The sequence below is a fragment of the Marmota flaviventris genome, chromosome 3 (assembly GCF_047511675.1).
Source record: "Marmota flaviventris isolate mMarFla1 chromosome 3, mMarFla1.hap1, whole genome shotgun sequence".
NCBI lineage: Eukaryota > Metazoa > Chordata > Mammalia > Rodentia > Sciuridae > Marmota > Marmota flaviventris.
Genome location: NC_092500.1, coordinates 109,009,531 through 109,029,929, shown reverse-complemented (window position 1 = coordinate 109,029,929; position 20,399 = coordinate 109,009,531). Strand labels below are relative to the sequence as shown.

General features: G+C 38.4%; 1 protein-coding gene across 1 annotated transcript; it reads right to left on the bottom strand.

Moving 5' to 3' along the window:
• Positions 1–19,741: 19,741 nt before the first annotated feature.
• LOC114095877 (replication protein A 14 kDa subunit) lies at positions 19,742–20,181 on the bottom strand. Its single transcript, XM_027939312.2, has one exon. It carries the CDS (start codon positions 20,175–20,177, stop codon positions 19,812–19,814), a length of 366 nt encoding a protein of 121 aa, XP_027795113.1. The 5' UTR covers positions 20,178–20,181; the 3' UTR covers positions 19,742–19,811.
• Between the last annotated feature and the right edge of the window lie 218 nt (positions 20,182–20,399).

Genomic DNA, 20,399 nt, shown 5'->3' with positions numbered 1-20,399 from the left:
GGATGAATAATATTGGCTGTATGTACATTCACTCATCTGTTGATGAACACTTGGGCTGTTTCTACCTTTTGGTTGTTGTGAATAGCACTGCTATGAACCTCACTGTACAAACATCTGTCCCTGCTCTCAGTATCTTTGTCTACATATCTAAAAGTAGAATTGCTAGGTCATATGGTATTTCCAAGTTTAGCTTTTTGAGGAACTACCAAACTGTTTTCCACAGTAGCTATATCATTTTAAATTTCTACCAGCAATGTACAAGGGTTCTAATTTCGCCACAACTTTGCCCACATTTTTTATTTTCAGACATTTGTGATTTTTCTATTTAAAAAAATATTTTGACAATGCCCATGTGAGTAGTATGTAGTGGTATCTCATTATGGTTTCTTTTGTTTTTTATTAGTGCATTATAATTATACATAATAATGGGATTTATAATGCCATGTGGCACCTGCACATTCATTGTGGTTTAGATTTTTATTTCCTTAATGACTAGTAGTATTGAGCACCTTAGGTCTTGAGATTTTACAGACAATTCCTTACTTACAAGTAACTATTAAAATCACCATTTTGGGAATGTTGAAACTAAGACTCTTATACACATTATGATATGACAAAAATTTTAAGAGTTGAAGTCAGAACAGAAAACGAGAACTTTCCAATGTCCCTTCTATTTTTTTGTCAATTGTTAGACACCGTATAATATAAGGTAGTCTTAGTGCTGCTCTTTTTGACAAGGTATAAGTCTTGGTTTGGGGAAAGCCTTTTTGTTTCCAGTATGAATATTATTTTGGGCTTATGAAAAAATAAACTTTTACCTGTTAAAACTAGACAATAGCCTCCTCCACACCCATTCAGTTAAGTGCATGAAGAAAACAGGTGACATTCCTGAAAAGCTTAATAACCATTAATTGCTTGGAAGAGTCAGGACTAATCTCTACTTCTCCTTTAGCTTTGATAGTTCCAGAGACAAAAAAGCCTGGGGGGGGAAAAAAAACAACCCAAAACCCCAAGCCCCAAAACCCCAAAAAACAAACTTTCACATAATTTTGGGTCTGATTTCAAGTTTCCTTTTCCTGGGCTTAGCCTCAAATTCCTAGAAAGCAAAGTTCCTATTTGTATTTGGAAGGAAATACCAGTCACTGAAGGGAAATCTGATTTGTATTCAAAGGCTCAGCACACGCCACCTAGTGGAAAGAATCTTCAAGCACGAGGCTGCATTTATAGCTTGGCTGAAACTCAAAGTCCCTTGAGTGCTGTCTTCCTGCTGTGAAGTGCCCTAAAGTGGCAGAAGTCAACAGCTATTTATTTATCTATCTTTTTTTCCTTCCAATTTCCAATTTTATGTTTATGATATTAGGTTTGGGGAAGGGAAGGCATCATGCATAAATGGAACTGCGGTATTCCCTTGTCTTTCAAATGCAATTGAGATCAAAGTTCTGGCTGACTAGAAGTTCTAGAGCCTGGCTCAGAGGTGACAAAGGCTCAGTTCTGCTGCTGAGGAGGCTAGGGGAATTTGTGGGAGGGGGTTCAGGGAATATTTGGGGAACTTTTGCTAGGTCTGAATATCCCTGATGTAGATCACTTTGGGGAGACACAGAACCTTTGCAGGACCCACTCTTCAAAGTCTCAAAATTCAAGGTGGAGTGGGAGTCTGGGCCCTAGCAGTGCCCACTAAAAAAGCCTCTCCTGCCATTGGACACAAACTGGATTATATTGGCAGCTGTTTGCTGGCTTTGGGGAACATTAGATATGCAATTGGTTCTGAAGCTGGCATTTTGGAAAATCCTGGTCCTACTCTATGAGAGTTGGCCACTGAAGACCAAAGGTGCTGTGAAACTGAAAAAAGAGGTAGATAGATGGAGGATTGCATGAAGTGCAATTTACTGGGGACATATGAATGGAAGCCTGTCTTGGGTGGCAGCAAGACAGGTGGATCCCTGCACTCCAAGGCAAGAGGAAGGGGTTTATATGCTAAGCTAGACAAAGGTGACCCTCAGTCAATAGGAATGTACTTGGCCTTTCTCATTAAACAAAACAAAAGAAAACAAAACAAAAACAAACAAAAAAATCCCCAAACAAATTAATATTGCCAACATCAGTGAAGAAACAATCTGGATATCAATGGTCAGCGCAAGATGCTCAGCTGACTATCTTAATGGCTTTGTTTGCCTTATAGGGCTTGGGATGCTTGCCAAGACCACCTGGTAGTCAAAAAACCCATTATGACTAAGATGGCTGTAGTCATGTCAAGCTAGATCCTGGCAGGAGATGTCCTGAGTCTGGACACACTGCTGGCAACACAAGTTCTCATAACCCTCTGTATTCTACTTGGTAATGAGGCCTGCATCTGCATAGCCTCCTTTCAGGCAGCATCCACTCAGTTCTCTGCTAAGACTTTCTGCTTATGAAACAACTGGAAGATGTAGCAGGGTTTCTGATGATGAATTCTGAAGGTGGGCCAGAATAATTCCCCTTGCTTCTCTCCCTCGTAAAATTCTCTCTGTACTTCCTTCATCTTCTGATCAAGCTCAACCAGTGTTGGCTCAGTCAGCTCCCAGCCCTGGGTGGGGGGCAGTTTCCACTTCTTTTCATTTTCCAAATAAAGGCTGCTTGAGTTGAGCTGAGAATGGAGGTTTAAGAAGTCATTTCCAGGATCTTTCTTCCTCTCTGACTGCAGGCTTTGGACCTTATGGAAATACCCATGGACTACTTAAAGGACTTTCACTACAAAGTCATGTCCAATCTGCACCTCATTCCTTTTTGTTGTTCTGGGGACTGAACCCAGGGTCTCGTGCATGCTAGTCAAGAGCTTCACCACTAAGCACTGAGTTACACTGCCAGGCTCACTTAATCCCTCTTGATTAACTCAAGTACTTTGGAACTTTTTGAACCCTTTCACAGCTGCACCTTAACTAGGGTTTTACTGGATAACTGAGAGAAGGTATGCCACAGCCTGTTCTGAGAAAAGAAATCACAGTGCTGAACCATCACAAGGCTCTGATTGAGTCAATTCCCAACTACAGAATGTAAACAATATGTTTTGAATTTAACTAAATGACAGATTGAAAATGTCTTCATTAATTTGGTTCTCAATAGGTGAATCATCTCTTTCTATGGCAAGAGTGATGTCATATTTTCTGTAGAAGGAATAGAAAATTTATTCACTGTTTCTTCTAGCACAGTTGATCCCAGTGAGTTCTCTGGTTGATTGATTGGAAAAGTTCCATTAGGAGTCATGAGCTGTCCTTGGCGTGCCCCTTCTCGATTCCTGTACAGTTTTTGGCCAGCAGGCGCTGCTTGCAGGGGAAGCCCCTTGTAACCCTCTTTCCTGGTTATGGAGAGGCTCCTGTACATACAGAATACCTTTTGGTAGGCAGCAAATGGTTCCCAAAAGATACTCACATCCTTGTCCTTGGAAGTTTTATGGCTTTATATGGAAAAGGGTCTTTTTACTTATGTTTAAGAATCTTGAAATGAGAAGATGATCCTGGATCATCCAGGTAGCCCTAAATGCAATCACATGTACACTCATAAGAGGAAGACAGAGGGAGATTTGGCACAGACAGAAACAATGAGATAATAAGATCATGGAGGCAGAGATTAGAGTGATGTGGCTGTAAGTCAGAATGCAAGAGGAGAATGGAATTGTCTCTCAGAGCCTCTGCAGGGAATGGCTCTGCTGAAACCTTGATTTTGGCACTCCTATGCTAATTTCAGACTTTGGGTCTCTGGAACTGTGAGGAAATACATTTGTGTATTAAGCCATCAAGTCGTGGTAATTTGTACCAGTACAGAAAAATAATGCAACCCTGATGTTTAAGCTTTATTAACTTCTCACTAATTTCAACTCTATTTTATGTCTTGGGCCACAGATAGACCTGAAGACAGGTGGAGAGAGAGGGCGAAGAAGGTAGGATAGTCCATCTTCCAAAAGGTATTTTGGAGCTTCCAGATCTTCTAAAAAAGGAAGTCAGGTTATCTGTCTTAGTCAGCTTGAGACTCCGTAACAATACCACAGGCTGAATGGCCTATAAATAACAGCAGTTTATTTTTAGCATTTCTAGAGGCTGAGAAATCTAAGATCAAAGTGCTGACAGATTTGGTGTCTGGGAAAGGCTCTCTTCCTGATATTCAGGCCACCTCTTGCTGTAACTTCACATAGTCTCTTCCTCTTCTTATAAGGACACGAATCCCATCACAGGGATCCAACCCTCATGACTTCATCTAAACCTAAATACTTTTCAAAGGAACTACCTTCTAGAACCATCACACTCAGGGTCAGGGAATCAATATATGAATTCTCAGGGTACACCAACCTTCAGTTCATAGCATTTTGACTTGGGGCCTTCGGGTGGCTCACTGAAACTTACAGCATTTCCCATTATGATCATTTTTCTTACTGCTCTGTTTGTTTACTTTCATGCTTAGCAAGAATAGAAGATCTTGCATGTTTGTTGTGAAATCTGTGTAGAAGGAACTAGATAAGAGTATTATTATTATTATTATTATTATTATTATTATTATTATTATTATTATTTTTAACACAGTAAGTCTTGGGAGAAATAAGGAATCAAATTTTGTGAGGTAAAATTGAGCTCAGTTTTGAATGAGGATTGAAAAAGATGATGTAATTCTCTGGGACTCAACCCAGAAAAATGGAAAACCTGTAACTACTTACCACTCAGAGATGGGTACAGAAAGGATCTGCCTCATCATCATGGCACAACCCCTTTGTAGAGTCACTTTCTGTTGTGAAGATGGAAGAGGAAAGCTATTGGCCTCTAACGTTGGCATTATTGTTCCCTATTATTTCCTCTGTCCCTCCTGGTAAAAGGAGCATCCATTTTTGCCTTCCGTCATGAGATCTACAATGCCTGCCTTGGGAGGAGTGTACTTCCACACCTCCCCACTGTTACCAGGTGTGGCTGCAAGATGGGAATTGACAAAGGAATTGGAAAGGGCAGTGTGCTGGGTCCCATCAGAAGCTCCAGGTCCCATCAGGATGTTTCTCCAGGGCCCCAGCCTCTCTCCTCTGCCAAAGGGTCAGCAAGTCACAGATGGGAGCTGTTCTTTCAATCTAGAACTCAAAAGGCAAGGAGCAGAGCCATGGCACTCTCCACAGACCTGTAGTGAGAGCAATTGCTGTGGTTCTTAGCCTTTGAGATACTGGGACTCTTTGCTCCCAACCTCGCTCTCTAATTAAGTGGGGGTGCAGGAAGGGAGAGAAGGAGCTATCCCCATCACATCTGGGTTATCTTATGTGTTAAGGCAAGAAATACAGAGGTGTTGTGAGTGAACTTTTAGAAAATAGAACAAATGGGGCTAAGGGATGCATTGGAGGAAGGAGGACAGCCATTTTGGGTCAAGGGGGTTCTTGGCGTGGGTGAACTTTGAATTATTAGAAAGTTATGAAGGTGTTGGCTAAGTGGAAAAGTGGGGGAAACATTCTGGTAGAAAGAATGCCCCGACCAAGGCGGAAAAGTATAAAAGAGGATGTTGTTTACAAAAACCATGGATGGCTGCATGAGGTTGTGTGTGGTGGTCTGTATTTCCTAGAAAGGGATTTGGATTGCATCCCCAAATCTCTGGGGGAGAAAAGGCAAAATTTGAAGTGGGAGCAGTAGTATCATATTTAGATTTTAGAGTGGGTGGAATGGGTGATCTCTTAGGATGATCATTAGGATGTGCTCAAAATGGTTTTTGAGAGGCTGGAAGGAAGCAATGAGATTTGCAGCAAGTCGACTGTTCCTCGGAGCTTTGTTTACAAAGGTGTTTTAAAGTACCACATCATTAAAAGCAGTACTAGCATATTTCAATTGCTATTGAAAAACACATATAATAGTATTTGAATACTTTTTTTACCCTTTTGAAAGGGAACAACATGAGATCTTCCAAGTGTGTTTTAAATGAGTGCTTTATAATCCCCCGGTGGTGGAATTACCCCGCAGCTGAACACCATTAGCTACCATGGTGATCTTTATAAACTTTTGATTTTTAGTCTCAATGATAGTTTAACATATTCCTATAATGTGACACTAGTTGGAGAAAGGAAGTGTAAGGAACACAGATGTTAAATCATAACCAGTTAGGAATAAAAGTTGAGAATATTTCTGCAAATTCCCTTCAAGTGGATCTTTATCCCTAGTGTTAGTTAGTGCTGATTAAATTTTTGAGAGACATTCAATAATGTCTGTGGTCCCAAATGTAGGTTAAAAAGAAAAAAAAAATATATAGGGGTGGTTACACCCTAGTTCCCTCTTCTTTAAATGACATTAAATTCTATTCATACCCCAAATATGTTATTTTCAGAGAAGTACTTGCAAATAGCAGCTAGAAATCTCTTCTCTGGTCAATTACAAAAAAAAAAAATACAAATATTTAAGAAATGACTTTATATTTTAATATAAAATGCATGTATTCCAGAGTTTAGGCAGTAAAGGCAGATTTGATGCCTAGATTTGATGGCTTAATATAAGGATGACTTGAGTACATGTTTTGATATAAATTCAGTCTTCAAACCATAGGCAGTATGATGCTAGTTTGGAATTTATTTTTGTCAACAAGAATATTTTCTTTATATAAGTAATTTAAGATCCATTAAACACCAAATCACTATTAAATGAGAATAAATTATGATGTTTCTTCATGAATTAGAACTGTGCCTGCCACATTTTATGGCTGCAATCCATATTTGTTGAATAAATGAATATATATTGTTAAGATTATATTAAACTTTATAATCTGATCTTTTAAGATATACAGATCTAAAATAATATCCTCTCTATATAAAATCACTTAGTTATCACAGATTAAGTATAATGGTGAAATAATTTAAAATAAATCCCAAGAATGCTTATGAGAGCCTCTTTTTTTCTTTCTTTTTCTTTTTTTTACCCCCTACAGTACTGGGAATTGAACCCAAGGATTTGTGCATGCTAGGCCAGAACTCTATCATTGAGCTATACTACCAGCCTTGAGAGTCCATATTAGTATTTAACAGACAGGGTCATTAGTATTTAAGGGACAGGACACTGTACTCATAGTGAGAGGTGGAGGTGGGGGGTGTCATTGAATATATTGTGAAGGGCATTGGAACTAAATTCAGAAGTCAAGATTAGTAAACAACTCTTCATGTAGATTATGTCATTAAACCTGCCCATGTCTTTTAAAGGCAGTATTATAGATGTGAGCAAACTAAGGTTGACATGCTTCTTGCCAGGTTCAAAACCACTTTGCAAATTAGTAGAAGATACAGATTTGTGTTTCTTAGTTCAAATACCTGCCCCATTGCCTCTGATCCTATTTTAGTGGCTTATTATTGCAACCTAAAAGATCAACATGGAAGGCCTACAGGTGGGCTGGTGAAAGGACCCCGTAGAAAATATTCAGGAGGGAATCTATTGGGTGTGAGGAGTGAGGGAGGAGGCAATTGCACACCGGTGTTTTAGTCAGCTTTATTTATTTATTTTTATTGCTGGGACCAAAAGACCCGACAAGAACAACTTAGAGGAGGAAAACTTAAGTTTGCCGCAAGGTTTCAGATGTTTGGTCCCTGGTCAGCTGACTCCGTAACTCTGGGCTTGGGGTGAGATAGAATATAATGGCAGAAAGGCTTGACCGAGGAATGCAGTTCAGGACATGACAGCCAGGAATCAGAGAGCTCTGCTCACCAGGGACAAAATATAATCCTCCAAATCATGCCCCTGGTGACCTACTTCCTCCAGCCATACCCTACTTTACCCTTTACTTGACATGAAGTTAGCCCATATTAATCCATGGATTAGTTTATAACTTTCATCTATTCATATCTGACCCTTCTTGCATTGTCTCACACATGAATTTTTTAATTTGCTATTTTTAGACATACATGACTATAGAGTATATTTTGACATATTATTCCTACATGGAGAATAACTTATTCTAATTTGGATCCCATTCTTGTGGTTGTATATGATGTGGAGTTTCACTGGTCATGTATTCATATATGAACATAGGAAAGTTATGTTGGATTCATTCTACTGTCTTTTCTATTCACATCTCCCCTCTCTTCCCTTTATTCCCCTTTGTATAATCCAATGAACTTCTATTCTTCTCCCCATTCCCCTTATTGTGTGTTAGTATCCACATATCAGAGAGAACATTCGGCCTTTGGTTTTTTGGGATTGGCTTATTTCACTTTAGCGTGACAGTCTCCAGTTCCGTTCATTTGCCATCAAATGCCATAATTTCATTCTTCTTTATAGCTTTATATTCCATTGTGTATATGTACCACATTTTCTATAGTCATTCATCTGTTGAAGGGCACCTAGGCTGGTTCCATAGCTTAGTTATTGTGAATCGCGCTGCTATAAGCATTGATGTGGCTGCATCACTACAGAATGCTGATTTTGAGTCCTTTGTATATATATATATACTGAGAAGTAGGATAGCTGGGTCAAATAGGGGTTTCATTACAAGTTTTCTGAGGAATCTTCACACTGCTTTCCATAGTGGTTGCACCAATTTGCAGTCCCACAGCAAAGTATGAGTGAAACTTTTTGCCCACATCCTTGCCAACATTTATTGTTGCTTGTATTCTTGATAATTGCTATTCTGACTGGAGTGAGATGGAATCTCAGTGTAGTTTTATTTCACATTTCTCTAATTGCTAGAGATGCTGAACATTTTTTCATGTATTTGTTGATTATGTTTCTTCTTCTATGAAGTGCCTGTTCAGTTCCTTTGCCCATTTATTGCCTGGGTTGTTGTTGTTATTATTATTATTTTGGTGTTAAGTTTTTTGAGTTCTTTGTATATCCTGGAGATTAATGCTCTGTCTGAAGTACAGGTGGCAAAATTTTTTCCTCCTGTTCTGTAGGCTCTCTTTTCATGTTCTTGATTGTTTTCTTTGCTATCACACATGAGTTTTGGGGGGATGCCTCATATATAAACCATAACAATGGGTGAGTGGAAAATGGTGTGACTGTGTCCAGGGTGGGGATTGGTGTAAGTATGGACAGCTGGTGCTTTGATGCTGAAGCATGCTGAAATGGACAGGTTCAGTTTGTAGTTGATTATGTCTGCCTGGGGCTTTGAAGTATTGTTCGGGCCCCTATAATAATTTTGAGCAAAGAGCATGTATCAAAGACAAAAATTTTCACCTTCTAGAAGTCAGGGATAGTCTTTGGAAGGCACCCTCCATAGCTTGACTCAGGTTTTACCCGCAAGTGGGCTCAGACAAGGGCCCTGCACTATAGTGGTCCAAGTGGGCCTTTTCCAGTCCCACCTCTCCCCTGATGTGTGTGCTAGCTGTATGATATCACCTCCCACTAAGTGTGATATTTAACATAGACTGCAGGCCAGCCACCCCTCTCCGGGTGCAGAAGGTCCTTTCCAGGCTTTGCTGTCCATGACCCATCATAGTCTGATTGAGTTCATGTTCAGGATGCTTTCTTGGTTTTGTGCCAGCTCATGGAATACTTGTGACACAGGGCCAGGAGCTTAGCACTGCTACAAGGATCTTGACCAGTGCTTATTCCATAGTTGACCTCTCTAGGCAGACCTTTCCTGAGATTCTGCCTGTGGCTGTAACTATGGCCACAGCAGGGTGGTGGTACCTCATGATACTGAGAAAAGGTTTGATGGGAGAAGGTATCTGTATTTGACCTGTGCTTTGAGGCAGGGTTTGAAGTGTTACAATCATGTCTATTACAAAGTTTATCACTTTTAACTGGAAACATAAAAACTGTGCATAGCCTCCCCCGCACCTCGCCTTTTCTGAGCTGCCAAGTTGAGGCTTTGTAGGTAAGAAGTGTGTGTGTGTGTGTGTGTGCGCGTGTGTGTATTAAGATGGGAGAAGGGCAGGAGTTTAAAATGAGTGAAAAGAATCAAAAGGATGGGAGACAGAGAGGGAGCTGCAGCAAAGGTAAATCATATTTAAGTGAACAATGATAATTTACTTTAGGAAAGGGCAGCAGGCGTCAGCCGATAATCTAACATTGTCTGACTATGAAAGGAGTAACCTTTCCAGGGAGCAAGGGATTCACACAGAGAAGAAGAGGACAGGCATTGTTCTTTGCAGTGCCAGATAGAGTGTGGCTTTTATTAAAATAAGAAAGGTCGAAGGGAGGCACGTGTTTTAAGCAGGAGAGTTCTAGTGGAATCACTCACAGGTCTCTGAAGCAGAAGCCTTCCCTACTGACTGCTGGAAAGTCTGAGCTGCCTCTTCACGATGGATAACCAGCCACATTTCTCACATGCTGAAGCATATGCAGCATTAAATTCACTAGGTTTCTGTGTGAAGGGGCTTGGGTAAATTCCCAGTATTCGGCTTAGACAATGAATCCAACATAACCAAGAATCCACATAGATATTTGTGTCTCTACAGAAGTTGTTTATTTGAATAGTGCTCTATGTCTTGGTCTCATTAGTGGGCAGAATGTCAGTTCCCAGTGAAATGGGATAAGAGGACTCAGTCTGTGGCTTTACCTAGTAGCTGCTAAAATTCCTTTCTCAGAAAGAAATGCTGTAGAGTGGGAGACAGTCTCCCCCACTCTACAATTCCTTGATTTTTCCTGAACTCAAGCCTGCTCTTTTAAGGATTTTAATGTTGACTCATGTGAATTAATTTATGTCTCCCTGCTATAGTTTACATCTTAAATGTTTCCAAAGATCCGTGTGTTAAAGGCTTGGTCCATAGTCCATGGTGCTATTGAGAGGTGGTGTCTAGAGAAACGTCCTTAGGTCTTCGGACGCATAGTCTTGAAGGATATGTCCCTTCCTCTTCCTCTTTTGTTTTCATGTTCCTGAAATAGTATGCTGTCTCACTGCAGGCTTGAAAGTCACAGACACAGCCAATTGATTGTAGACTGAAAGTCTAAAACTGGGAGTCCAAAGAAACCTTTTCTCTTTATAGAGTATCTCAGGTATTTGTTATAGTGTCAGAGGCTGAGTACACGCTCTCTCTTTCCTCTACTATGTATGCTGAAGTCCTAACTCTATCCCTGTCTCAGAATGTAACTTATTTGGAAATAGAATCTTTGCAGATGTAATTATTAAGATGAAGTTATACTGAGTAGGATGGTCCCCTAGTACAATTTGATTGGTGCTCTTGTATAAAGGTAAATGTAGACACAGCTATGTACATAAGGGGAATGCCATGTGAACATGGAGAGAAACAGCCAAAAGCCAAGAAGTCCCTCAGGAACTCAGAAGGAACCAACCCCAGGGACACCTTGATCTTGGACTTCTAGACAATACAATTCTGTTATTGAAGCCACCCAGTTTTATTATGGTAGTACTAGCAAATGAACACACTGACTTTTGTAAAAAAGAAGGTAGAAAACAAGTGGACATTGCAAAGGTGGTTACATTTCTAGAACCCAAAGAAACCTTTCCACCTGGATCATGACCCTGTTGCCTTCAGAGTATTATTTCTTGACTTTTGTTTCTAATTTATTTATCCTGAGCAGCCCAGAACATAGCATTTGAAATTACTCAGAGTCATTACAATACATAATAGAATAAATTATTTTTTCATATTATTTGTTCTTCTCCCACTTTACTAGCTTTGGATTTGGCCCTATGGCTTGAGTTGGCTGGTGGATCATGGATAGATGGTTTGGATATAAGGTGTTCCCCCCAAAAGCTCCTGTGTTAATGCAGGAAGTGAGATGATTAGATGAGGAGAGCCATAACCTAACCAGTTCATCCAAATTTGAATGGACTAACTGGGTGTTAACTGGGTAGGGTATGACTAGAGGATGTAGGCCTCTGGAGATGTACTGTTGGAGATTGTATCTTGTCCCTCTCTCCCTCTCTGCTCCATAGCCACCATGAGTGGAGTAACACTCCTCTGCCATGATGTTCTGTCTTATCTCGGGCTCATGGCAATGTGCTTGGCCAATCATGGACTAAACCTCTGAAAATGTGAGCCCCAAACAAAGTTTGGGGCTCTAAGTTGTTTTTGTCAGGTACGGTCACAGCAATGAAATACTTACTAATACACACTCACACTACCAAACTAAAGCTCCAAATTACATTTTTAAAATGTGATCACCTTCTTTCACTCTACTGTTTGCCATAAGCAACTGGCATGTTTCAAATCAGAAAGCCTCCATTGACTTGGGTCTTGAAATGAGAAGGCATGTGGACCCCAGTTTAGCCCAGAAGAACTGAGCAAAGTAACATGGGTGAGGAATAAGTGATGGAAGTTTCATTTATCACTAAACTATATTGCTTATATTAATGTGTTGAATTCTCTGCTAAGAATATTCACATATATTTAATATGGGAGGGGTACTCCACATCTCTGTGTATTTCTATCCCATGTTGAGGAAACGGACTCAGAGAGATTAAGTAAATTTTGAAAGTCCCTTGGCCAGTAGTGGCAGAACTGGGAAATGAATCCAGATTATGTTAACTCTAAAATCATTGTTTTTTTTTTTTTTTTTTACCCCCTGCCAGAATGCCTCCTGTCAATAGTCACTTCTGTTGTATGCATTGCTGAAGAATTTCCACACTGAAATTGATTATGATACGATATATGTATATATAAACTACAAATACACAAAATACATATAAAATACACGTAATACCTACTATATATAATGTGTATAAAATATACTTAAAAATATATATCTATTGTATATGTGTGTATATAAATCTATCTATATATGTATTATTTGTCACAATCCTTGACCTCTGATTTCATCTTTGCATCCAGGACTAGAATGTGATCTTGTGGGAGTTGGATGTGATTTTCCTCAGGGAATCCATCCACATGTTCTCAATAAATCTCTTTTTCTTCTCATGGCTCTTTCAAATCTCCTAGGAATGAGAGAGCACCTTCACTAAGGAAGTTTATGTCCTGATTTTAGGCTCATAAAAGGGAGGAAAAAAACATCTTCTTGCATTTGTTGATTCTCAATTGCCTTCAACTCAAAATAATCCTTATGCTAAACAGGCTTTTTATGTGGTCTGAGAAGGAGACCTTGTCTAAAAGTGAAGGCATTCGTTTTTTTTTTTTTTTTTTTTTTTTGGGGGGTGGGGTAAGGTCTCATTGTGTTTCTCAGGTTGGCCTTGAATTCCTAGGCTTAAGTGATCCTCCTGTCTCAGCCTCCTGAGTAGCTGGGATTACAGGCATGAACTACTAGATCTGGTTGAAGTCATTCTTTCCTTTATCTTTACCAGACAAAATTCTTTTTTCTTATAGTTTCTGTGAATGGGAACACCACCCACTCAGAAAACCTCAAAATAATAGTGGGTTAAAATAGATGCTGGGTTCTCACACAAATGAAATTTGGAACTAGACAAATCAAACCTGGTATAGTGGCTGCTTAGTTATCACGCATCCAGGTGACTTCTGTGATTGTGCTTCAATACTGTAGAACATAGGGTGTGTCCTCAGGGTTACCTTATGACCTAAGAGAGCTGACAGAGATCCTACTGTCGTGTGGAAGATTTCCATCTTGGATAAAGTTGATGTTCTGCTTCCAAGTAAGAAGTGGGGAATGTATAAGGTGCAGCCGTTAGCAACTTCTGCAACCATTTAAACTCTTACCTGACAGTTACCAAAATCAGAAACCTGAAGTCACCTTCAGCTTCATGTTCTTATTCTTCACATAGACTCAATCATCAAGTCTTTTGCAGTCATCTTTCTTTATTCTCTTTTCCTCTGCTTCCATTCAGGTTTTCCTCATTGTTAAACTGTGATAATAGGATAATGATACTTATAACAATATTTATTGGGTTCTTACCAAATATTGCTATGCCGAGCACTTCATATGCATTTTCTCATTTTATCCTCATTATGACATTAGTTGATGGGCACTGTTATTATATTCATACGTCAGATTATAAAACTGTGCCTTAGTCGATTGAGAAAGTTGTTTAAAGTGCCCTGATCAGCAAGTGGCATAGCTTCAGCTACTCCTAAGTCTTTCTACTCTGCAGTTGTAACCTCAGAGCTCCCTCCTGTAGAAATCCCACCAAAGGATTGGGATTATGACAGAATCAAATTGCTAAGCCACATTCACTTTCAGGTGTGGCTCCTCAACAATGAGGTCATCTTAATAGTGAGTGATTACTGAGTGGTCTTACTGAAACAAATCTAATCCTGCTTTTCCTCTGATTAACACCTTCAGTGGGTTTCTATAGCTTTTGAAATAAATTCTAGCCTTTTCGCTGTTACAAAATCCCAGCCCTTCAGCCCTTGATAGCTTCCTATAAACAAAATATGCCTAAACTACATTGCAGTGTTCAATTTCTTGGCATGCAATATACTCTCTTTAGGTTTCAGCGCCCACTATTCCCTCTGCCTGGAACACTCTCTCTGTTTCCCCACCCACTTCATCTGGACTCAATTCATACTTCACCTCTTCCAAGAAATACTTCCTGACTTCTTCTTTACTCAGTTTAGGTGAATTTCCCTCCCTCTGAGCTCCCTTGGCAACCTGTGTAGGCTTTTAAACTAAATGGCAGTAAGCACACTGTTCTGCAATTCTCTGTTTTCCTCAGTAGTCTTACGCTCCTTAAGGGAATGGACCATGTCTTCATTGTCTTTGCACATCTAAAACCTAGCAGGGTGCTTGACTCTTAGTAAATACTTGTTAAATTAATGGATGCATATCCAGAGTAAAGTTGATTTAAAATAAATACCTCTTGCACTATGACAAAATGATATTTATATCCACATTTCTAAAATTTTAAGAAATGTGGAAAATGAGCACTCTGTCCGGTCTTTATCCTAAAACAAAAACACACATAGTTTTCTTGAATGGGAAAAGAAATGGCCTACCTTTAGAACTGTTGAAAGTAAAGGTAAAATAAAATAGAGCACGAAGTTGGACTTCATGCTTGACACATGGAAGAAAACCAGCAAATAATATAGTGCTTAATTTCTTCTCCCCACCTTCTCTTTCTCTGCTTGATCCCTCCTTTTTACTTCCTTTTTCTATGCTAGACAGATACTATGTTAATGAAATGAAGAACTGTGGATACAAAGATAGGAGTTTGAACTCAGTCCTGCTACTAATTATATTTTTAAAAATTGTATAAGCTATTTTAATTTTATTCCTTGATTGACATTTTTTTAACCCCCATCCCCTAACATAATGCGAGGCACAGAATTTATTTGTTCAGGAAATATGTTGGGCCCCTCTGGTTTCAGAGAAAGAAACCTCTGCAGGAAGGACTTCCATGATGGGAAGGGCCCATGAGTTCTGAGTTCCGGAGTGAGGCTGCAGCTGCTGACCTGGACCGTCAGGACCAGCTCCCAGCCATCTGCTTGGCCAGCACTTGATTGGTTGGACATAGAAAGGAATGAAAACCAATCAAGAAAGATGACCTTTAGTGGAATGAAGCAATTTGCAGGCAGCTGCAGAGATCCTGAGACCCCAGTAAGAGAAGGAGATTTGCCTGGCTTTTATGTTGGACTCACATCAAACTCGTTAATGTCAATAAGAAAGAAATTGAGCTTGTCTTTGTTGTGAGTCTAATGAAGCCTTTGCTGGTTGTACTAAATTTCTCCCTTTGATTTTCCTCTCTTTGCCTTTTTCTGTTTCCTTTTATTTAGTGTCCCTCTTGGCAGTGGCTCTTTTACTTTTTATTTTCAAACAAGGGAAGAGAGAGAGAAGAGGAAGGGCAGTTTAAAAATCAAGAAAAACTTTAAAATAAGTGGTTAGCTTTTCTCCAGAGTGATGTATTTGTGTCCTTCCAAATCCCAGTCTGGGAAAACTCTGCTATAGTTTGATGAGTGGTGAGGTGCAGGTGGGGTACAGTTATGGTACAGGTAGGAAGTCACATCAGGGGAGAGCTGATTACTCCCACCTGCTGAACCACTATTCAGTGTGAAATATCTCATTTAGAAAGATTGGTAAGTTCTGCCTGTAATTCAACTTTTAAAATCTATTGTGCATACATACCACATTTTCTTTATCCATTTATCTGTTGAAATACATCTGAGCTTATTCTAGAACTTGGCACTTGTGAATTCTGCTGTGATAAACATGGATTTGCATATATTTCTCAAGTATGCCAACTTTAATTCTTTTGAATAAATACCGGGGAGTGATATAGCTAGATCATATAATAGTTCAATTTTTGGTTTTTTGAGTAGCCTCCATACTGACTAGAGCCTCTAGTAATTTACATTTCTAACAACAGTGTTCCATCTTCCCGCATCCTTGACAGCATTTATTGTTATTTGTATTTCTTGATGATTGCTATCATGAAATCTCAATGTAATTTTGATTTGCATTTCCCTAGTAGCTGAAGATATGAAACATTTTCACATATAATTCTTTTAATCTATTTTGTTTTTTTAAAATTTATTTTGTAGTTTCAGCTATTGAGATGATCATGTAATTTTTATTCTTTTCCTGTTTATGTGGCATATCACATTAATTGATTTTCCTGTGTTGAAACAACCATCCTTGAATCCCAAGGATAAATCCCACTTGATCATGGTATAAATGATACATTTAATGTACTATTGTATTCAATTTGCTAGGTGAGGATATTTACATCTATCTTTGTTGGGGATATTGGATATAGTTTTATTTTCTTGTAGTGTCTTTGTCTGGCTTTAGTATCAGGATAATGCTGACCTCATAAAGTGAGGTTACAAATCTTTTCCTTAAAGGCGGGGTGGGTCTTAAAATCAAATTCCATGCATGTATAATTTTATCAAAATGAACCCAATAATTATGTAAAATTATGATACTCTAATAGAAAAAAAACCTTTTCCCCCCCAGTCAATTTTTTAGAGGTTGAGAAAGACTGGCATTAATTCCCCAAATGTTTGGTAGAATTCACCAGCAAAGTCATGTGCTTTTGGGCTTTTCTTTGTTGATCGGTTTTTGATTACTGATTTTAATTTCCATACTAGTTATAGGGATGTTTGAATTTTCTATTTGTTCATGATTCATTCTTGGCAGACTATATGTGTCTAGGAATTTATTCTCTTCTTCTAATTTATTCAGTGTGTTGGCATGTATATTAGTTTTGACAATTCATTTTTACTTCAAACTATAATGTCACACATTACTTTTTGATCTCTCACAAAAGCTGACATAATCATATTCTTTTCTTAAAATATTTATTTTTGGATCACTAATTGGAAGGAAAAAAACCTGGATTGGTTCTAACACCATAATAAAAAGTGCATTTTGAGTAAAGACCTAGCAATGAAAGTATTGATGTATGTCAGTAGAAGATATGTGGCAGGTTTTTTTGTGTTCTTGGAGTGAACGAAAAGGACATTTAAACAAACAGGATTTATTTTCAATAAAGCGTATCATATGCAAAGTTTGCAGACAGAGGAAAGATTGGGAGAAGATACTTGCAAAGTCTAAAACTGAATGGAATATTTTCTAGAGTATACAATGAATTTCTATAATTCACAAGAAGACATCAGAAATGCAGGAAAAAAAATAAATGTGCAAAAGATATGAAAAGACAGCATATAGGAAAGGAAACTTTCAAAGGCCAACTTTCAAAGGTAGAGGAGGAGACATTATTAATCAAAGACCTGCAGCTATAAAAAGTAACATCATATCCTCACCATTAGAGGAGAAAAAACTTGAAAGGTGGAAGGTCAAGTGTTGATAGTCACATAGGAGTCAAATATCAGCACAACTAGCTACTAATGCAGTCAGGAAACATTTGATTAAATATTTCCCCCATGATCTAACAAACATGTTTGGGGGGTATATATAACCAAAAGAAAATTTCAAATCCATAAAAGGATATGTGTGAGGATTTTTTTTTCATTATTGTTGGAGGAAGTGACACATTAATCAAGGTCCAATCAGATCAGAGAAACATATACAAATTTGAGCAAGAAAATTAGTAACAAAGGATTATCAATGATCTTAGGGTATTAGAATAATGTGCTAATAGTGAGAAGTAAAGACTTCTAAAGAATATGGGAATGGAAGATATAAGAAATACTCATACTCAGGTACTGAATATCCAAGAATGAGTCCTTCCCTTTCCAGGACTAAAATCCAGACCTTGTTGGAGAGGGCACAGCTGTGGCAGAGAAGTCATCGTGGTGTCATGCCAGTATAACTTGCTGGAAATCTGTCTTCTAAAGCTTGCCAGAAAATTCACTCTCTAGGGTGCGGGGAAAAGCTGCTCATAGGGAGGCATCTCACTGCAAACACTCTACTACAAAATCTTTACAGGAAGAAAGGGTACTTCGGAATGCTGCTATGTGGTACTGGCTGCTGTGTATAGACAGAGCCAGGCATTGGAGAAGCTGTGAGCCCTGCAGGAGTTTGAGAGCCCATGTTGCAAAACCTGCTGATTGGAGCAGAGGTTCCTTCTCACCTCTGGGTGCCGCTGGCTGCCATGAACTGTAGGAGTCAGACACTGGAGGAGAGGTCTGAAGGAAAGAAAATGTCTTGTTACTGGAACGTTCCCTTATCTTATTCTACTGACAGAACTTAACATTGTGCTGGCTAGCAAAAGGAAAAAAAAAATATTAAAAAAGCCTGGATTCATTTTTGCAGAGCAGGTAATATAGGGCAAATTGGGAGCTGAGAGGTAATAAACTGATAATGAGCAGAGGTAAGGTAATATAAGTATCTGTTACAGTGGAATGGGCTGGTAAATAATTGAGGATGTACAAGTATTACATAGTGTTAAGAAGCAAAATCCTGGAGAAATATCTATCTGTCTGTATTGAAATATTTAATATATATATATGAATTTAAAACCCTGTGTTGAGTGAAGAAAGAAGTGCACTGAGACTTAGAATATGTCATATCTTATAAACACACATGCACACATATTTTTAATTTGAGTATGTTCAAAGAGAAGGATATATTTGGGATGGGGAGGTGAACAGTAGTAGGCAATAGAAATAAAAGTGAATATTAAAAAAAAGGAGGAGACTTTTATAGACAACTATGATTGTGCATCATAAAATGGAGAGTATGATTAACTCTTATTGTGTAGTCTAAAATAAAAATATATATTATTACTATAAATGTTCAGACAGACTATATTCTTAGCACTCAACAGGTACTTCTAAATTTACTTACTTGGGATGAATGACATTTTTTTCATAGTTTGAGAATCAGAGAAATAATTAGCAAAATAGAACTATAGATCATGATAAAAATAATAAAAATAGAAATGGAAAATAGAAACAATTTAAATTATGTTCTAGAAACAAAACTTAGAATGTAAGATGAATGCTAAAAAAGACTGTAAGGGAATAAAACCTAAGAGGGACTTTACAATTTCTGAGTTAAAGGTAAGGTAATTTCTCTTAGGAATGAAGTAACAAAGTCAGTAAGACCATAAATTGGGTTACTTGTCACAGGTAGCTGGTTAAAATATGCCTTCAGCAAAAATAATTTACAAACTTAGTGAATTAACAATTTACTATAGCAAACAATGTGGTTTCCTATAACAAACATTTAGAATACCAGATTTTAAGTCAAATAATCCTTGGAACTATTAAAACAAACCTTTCAATATTTCAGGAAAGCTCTTTGCCATTCTCTTTTTTTTTTTTGCATTATTTTAATTTTTTATTAATAAAATAGAAACTTGGACTCTAGACAACTGTTTTGATCTTATATCTTATCTGACCTCATAATGGAGTGGCAATAGTTTATAAAAGGACTTGGGTGAGAACAGTCAATATATCAGTTTCAACAAAAATGCAGATTAGGATGTCTAAAGTTCAGTAAATGAAAATTTAAATGGAGCAAATTAAATATTAGAAATCATAGGAGTCTCTCCCTTAAACAAGTGGGACCTCCTTTAATTATCTTCATCATAGCCACTTGCAATCACAAGAAAATTCAGTAAGATCAATCACGTTGTGTAACCCCTAAGGGAAAAAACTGAGGGAACTCATGGGTAATTTTCACAGCTTCATTATAAAGTCCAAGATCAAAAGGATTGTTATCTTCTTTAAACTGGACATAAGATGCACACATGATGGTTGCTTTTGCTGTTACTCTGCCAACTACTTCCACGATTCCAGAAATTTCTTCATCAAGAGGCTCCATCAATTCAATGGTTCCATTTTTTCCTTCTCCATCTGAAAGAATAAACATCTTTCCAGTGGGATGAATCTTTTCCAGCCTTCCTACGAAGCAGACGGGCCTGTCGATGAACTGAGATAGCATGCTGGCATTGACGCGGGCCTTGGGCAACTCCATTAAGTCAACCATGATTACGCTCCTCTTTGCCATTCTCAGTAAGCATTCTTAGAAGCTCAACTTGGAGCTGACAAGGTACAGAATGAGTCTACATTTAACTTGAGTTTTATGGTGAATCATGTGTAAATGACCATAAAGCTTTCCCTCTAACTCTAACAATGTGGAATGTCTAGATGAGCACTTTGTCTTAAAACTTGCATCTGACAATCTTCCAGTAGTTTTCAGGGGTCCTCA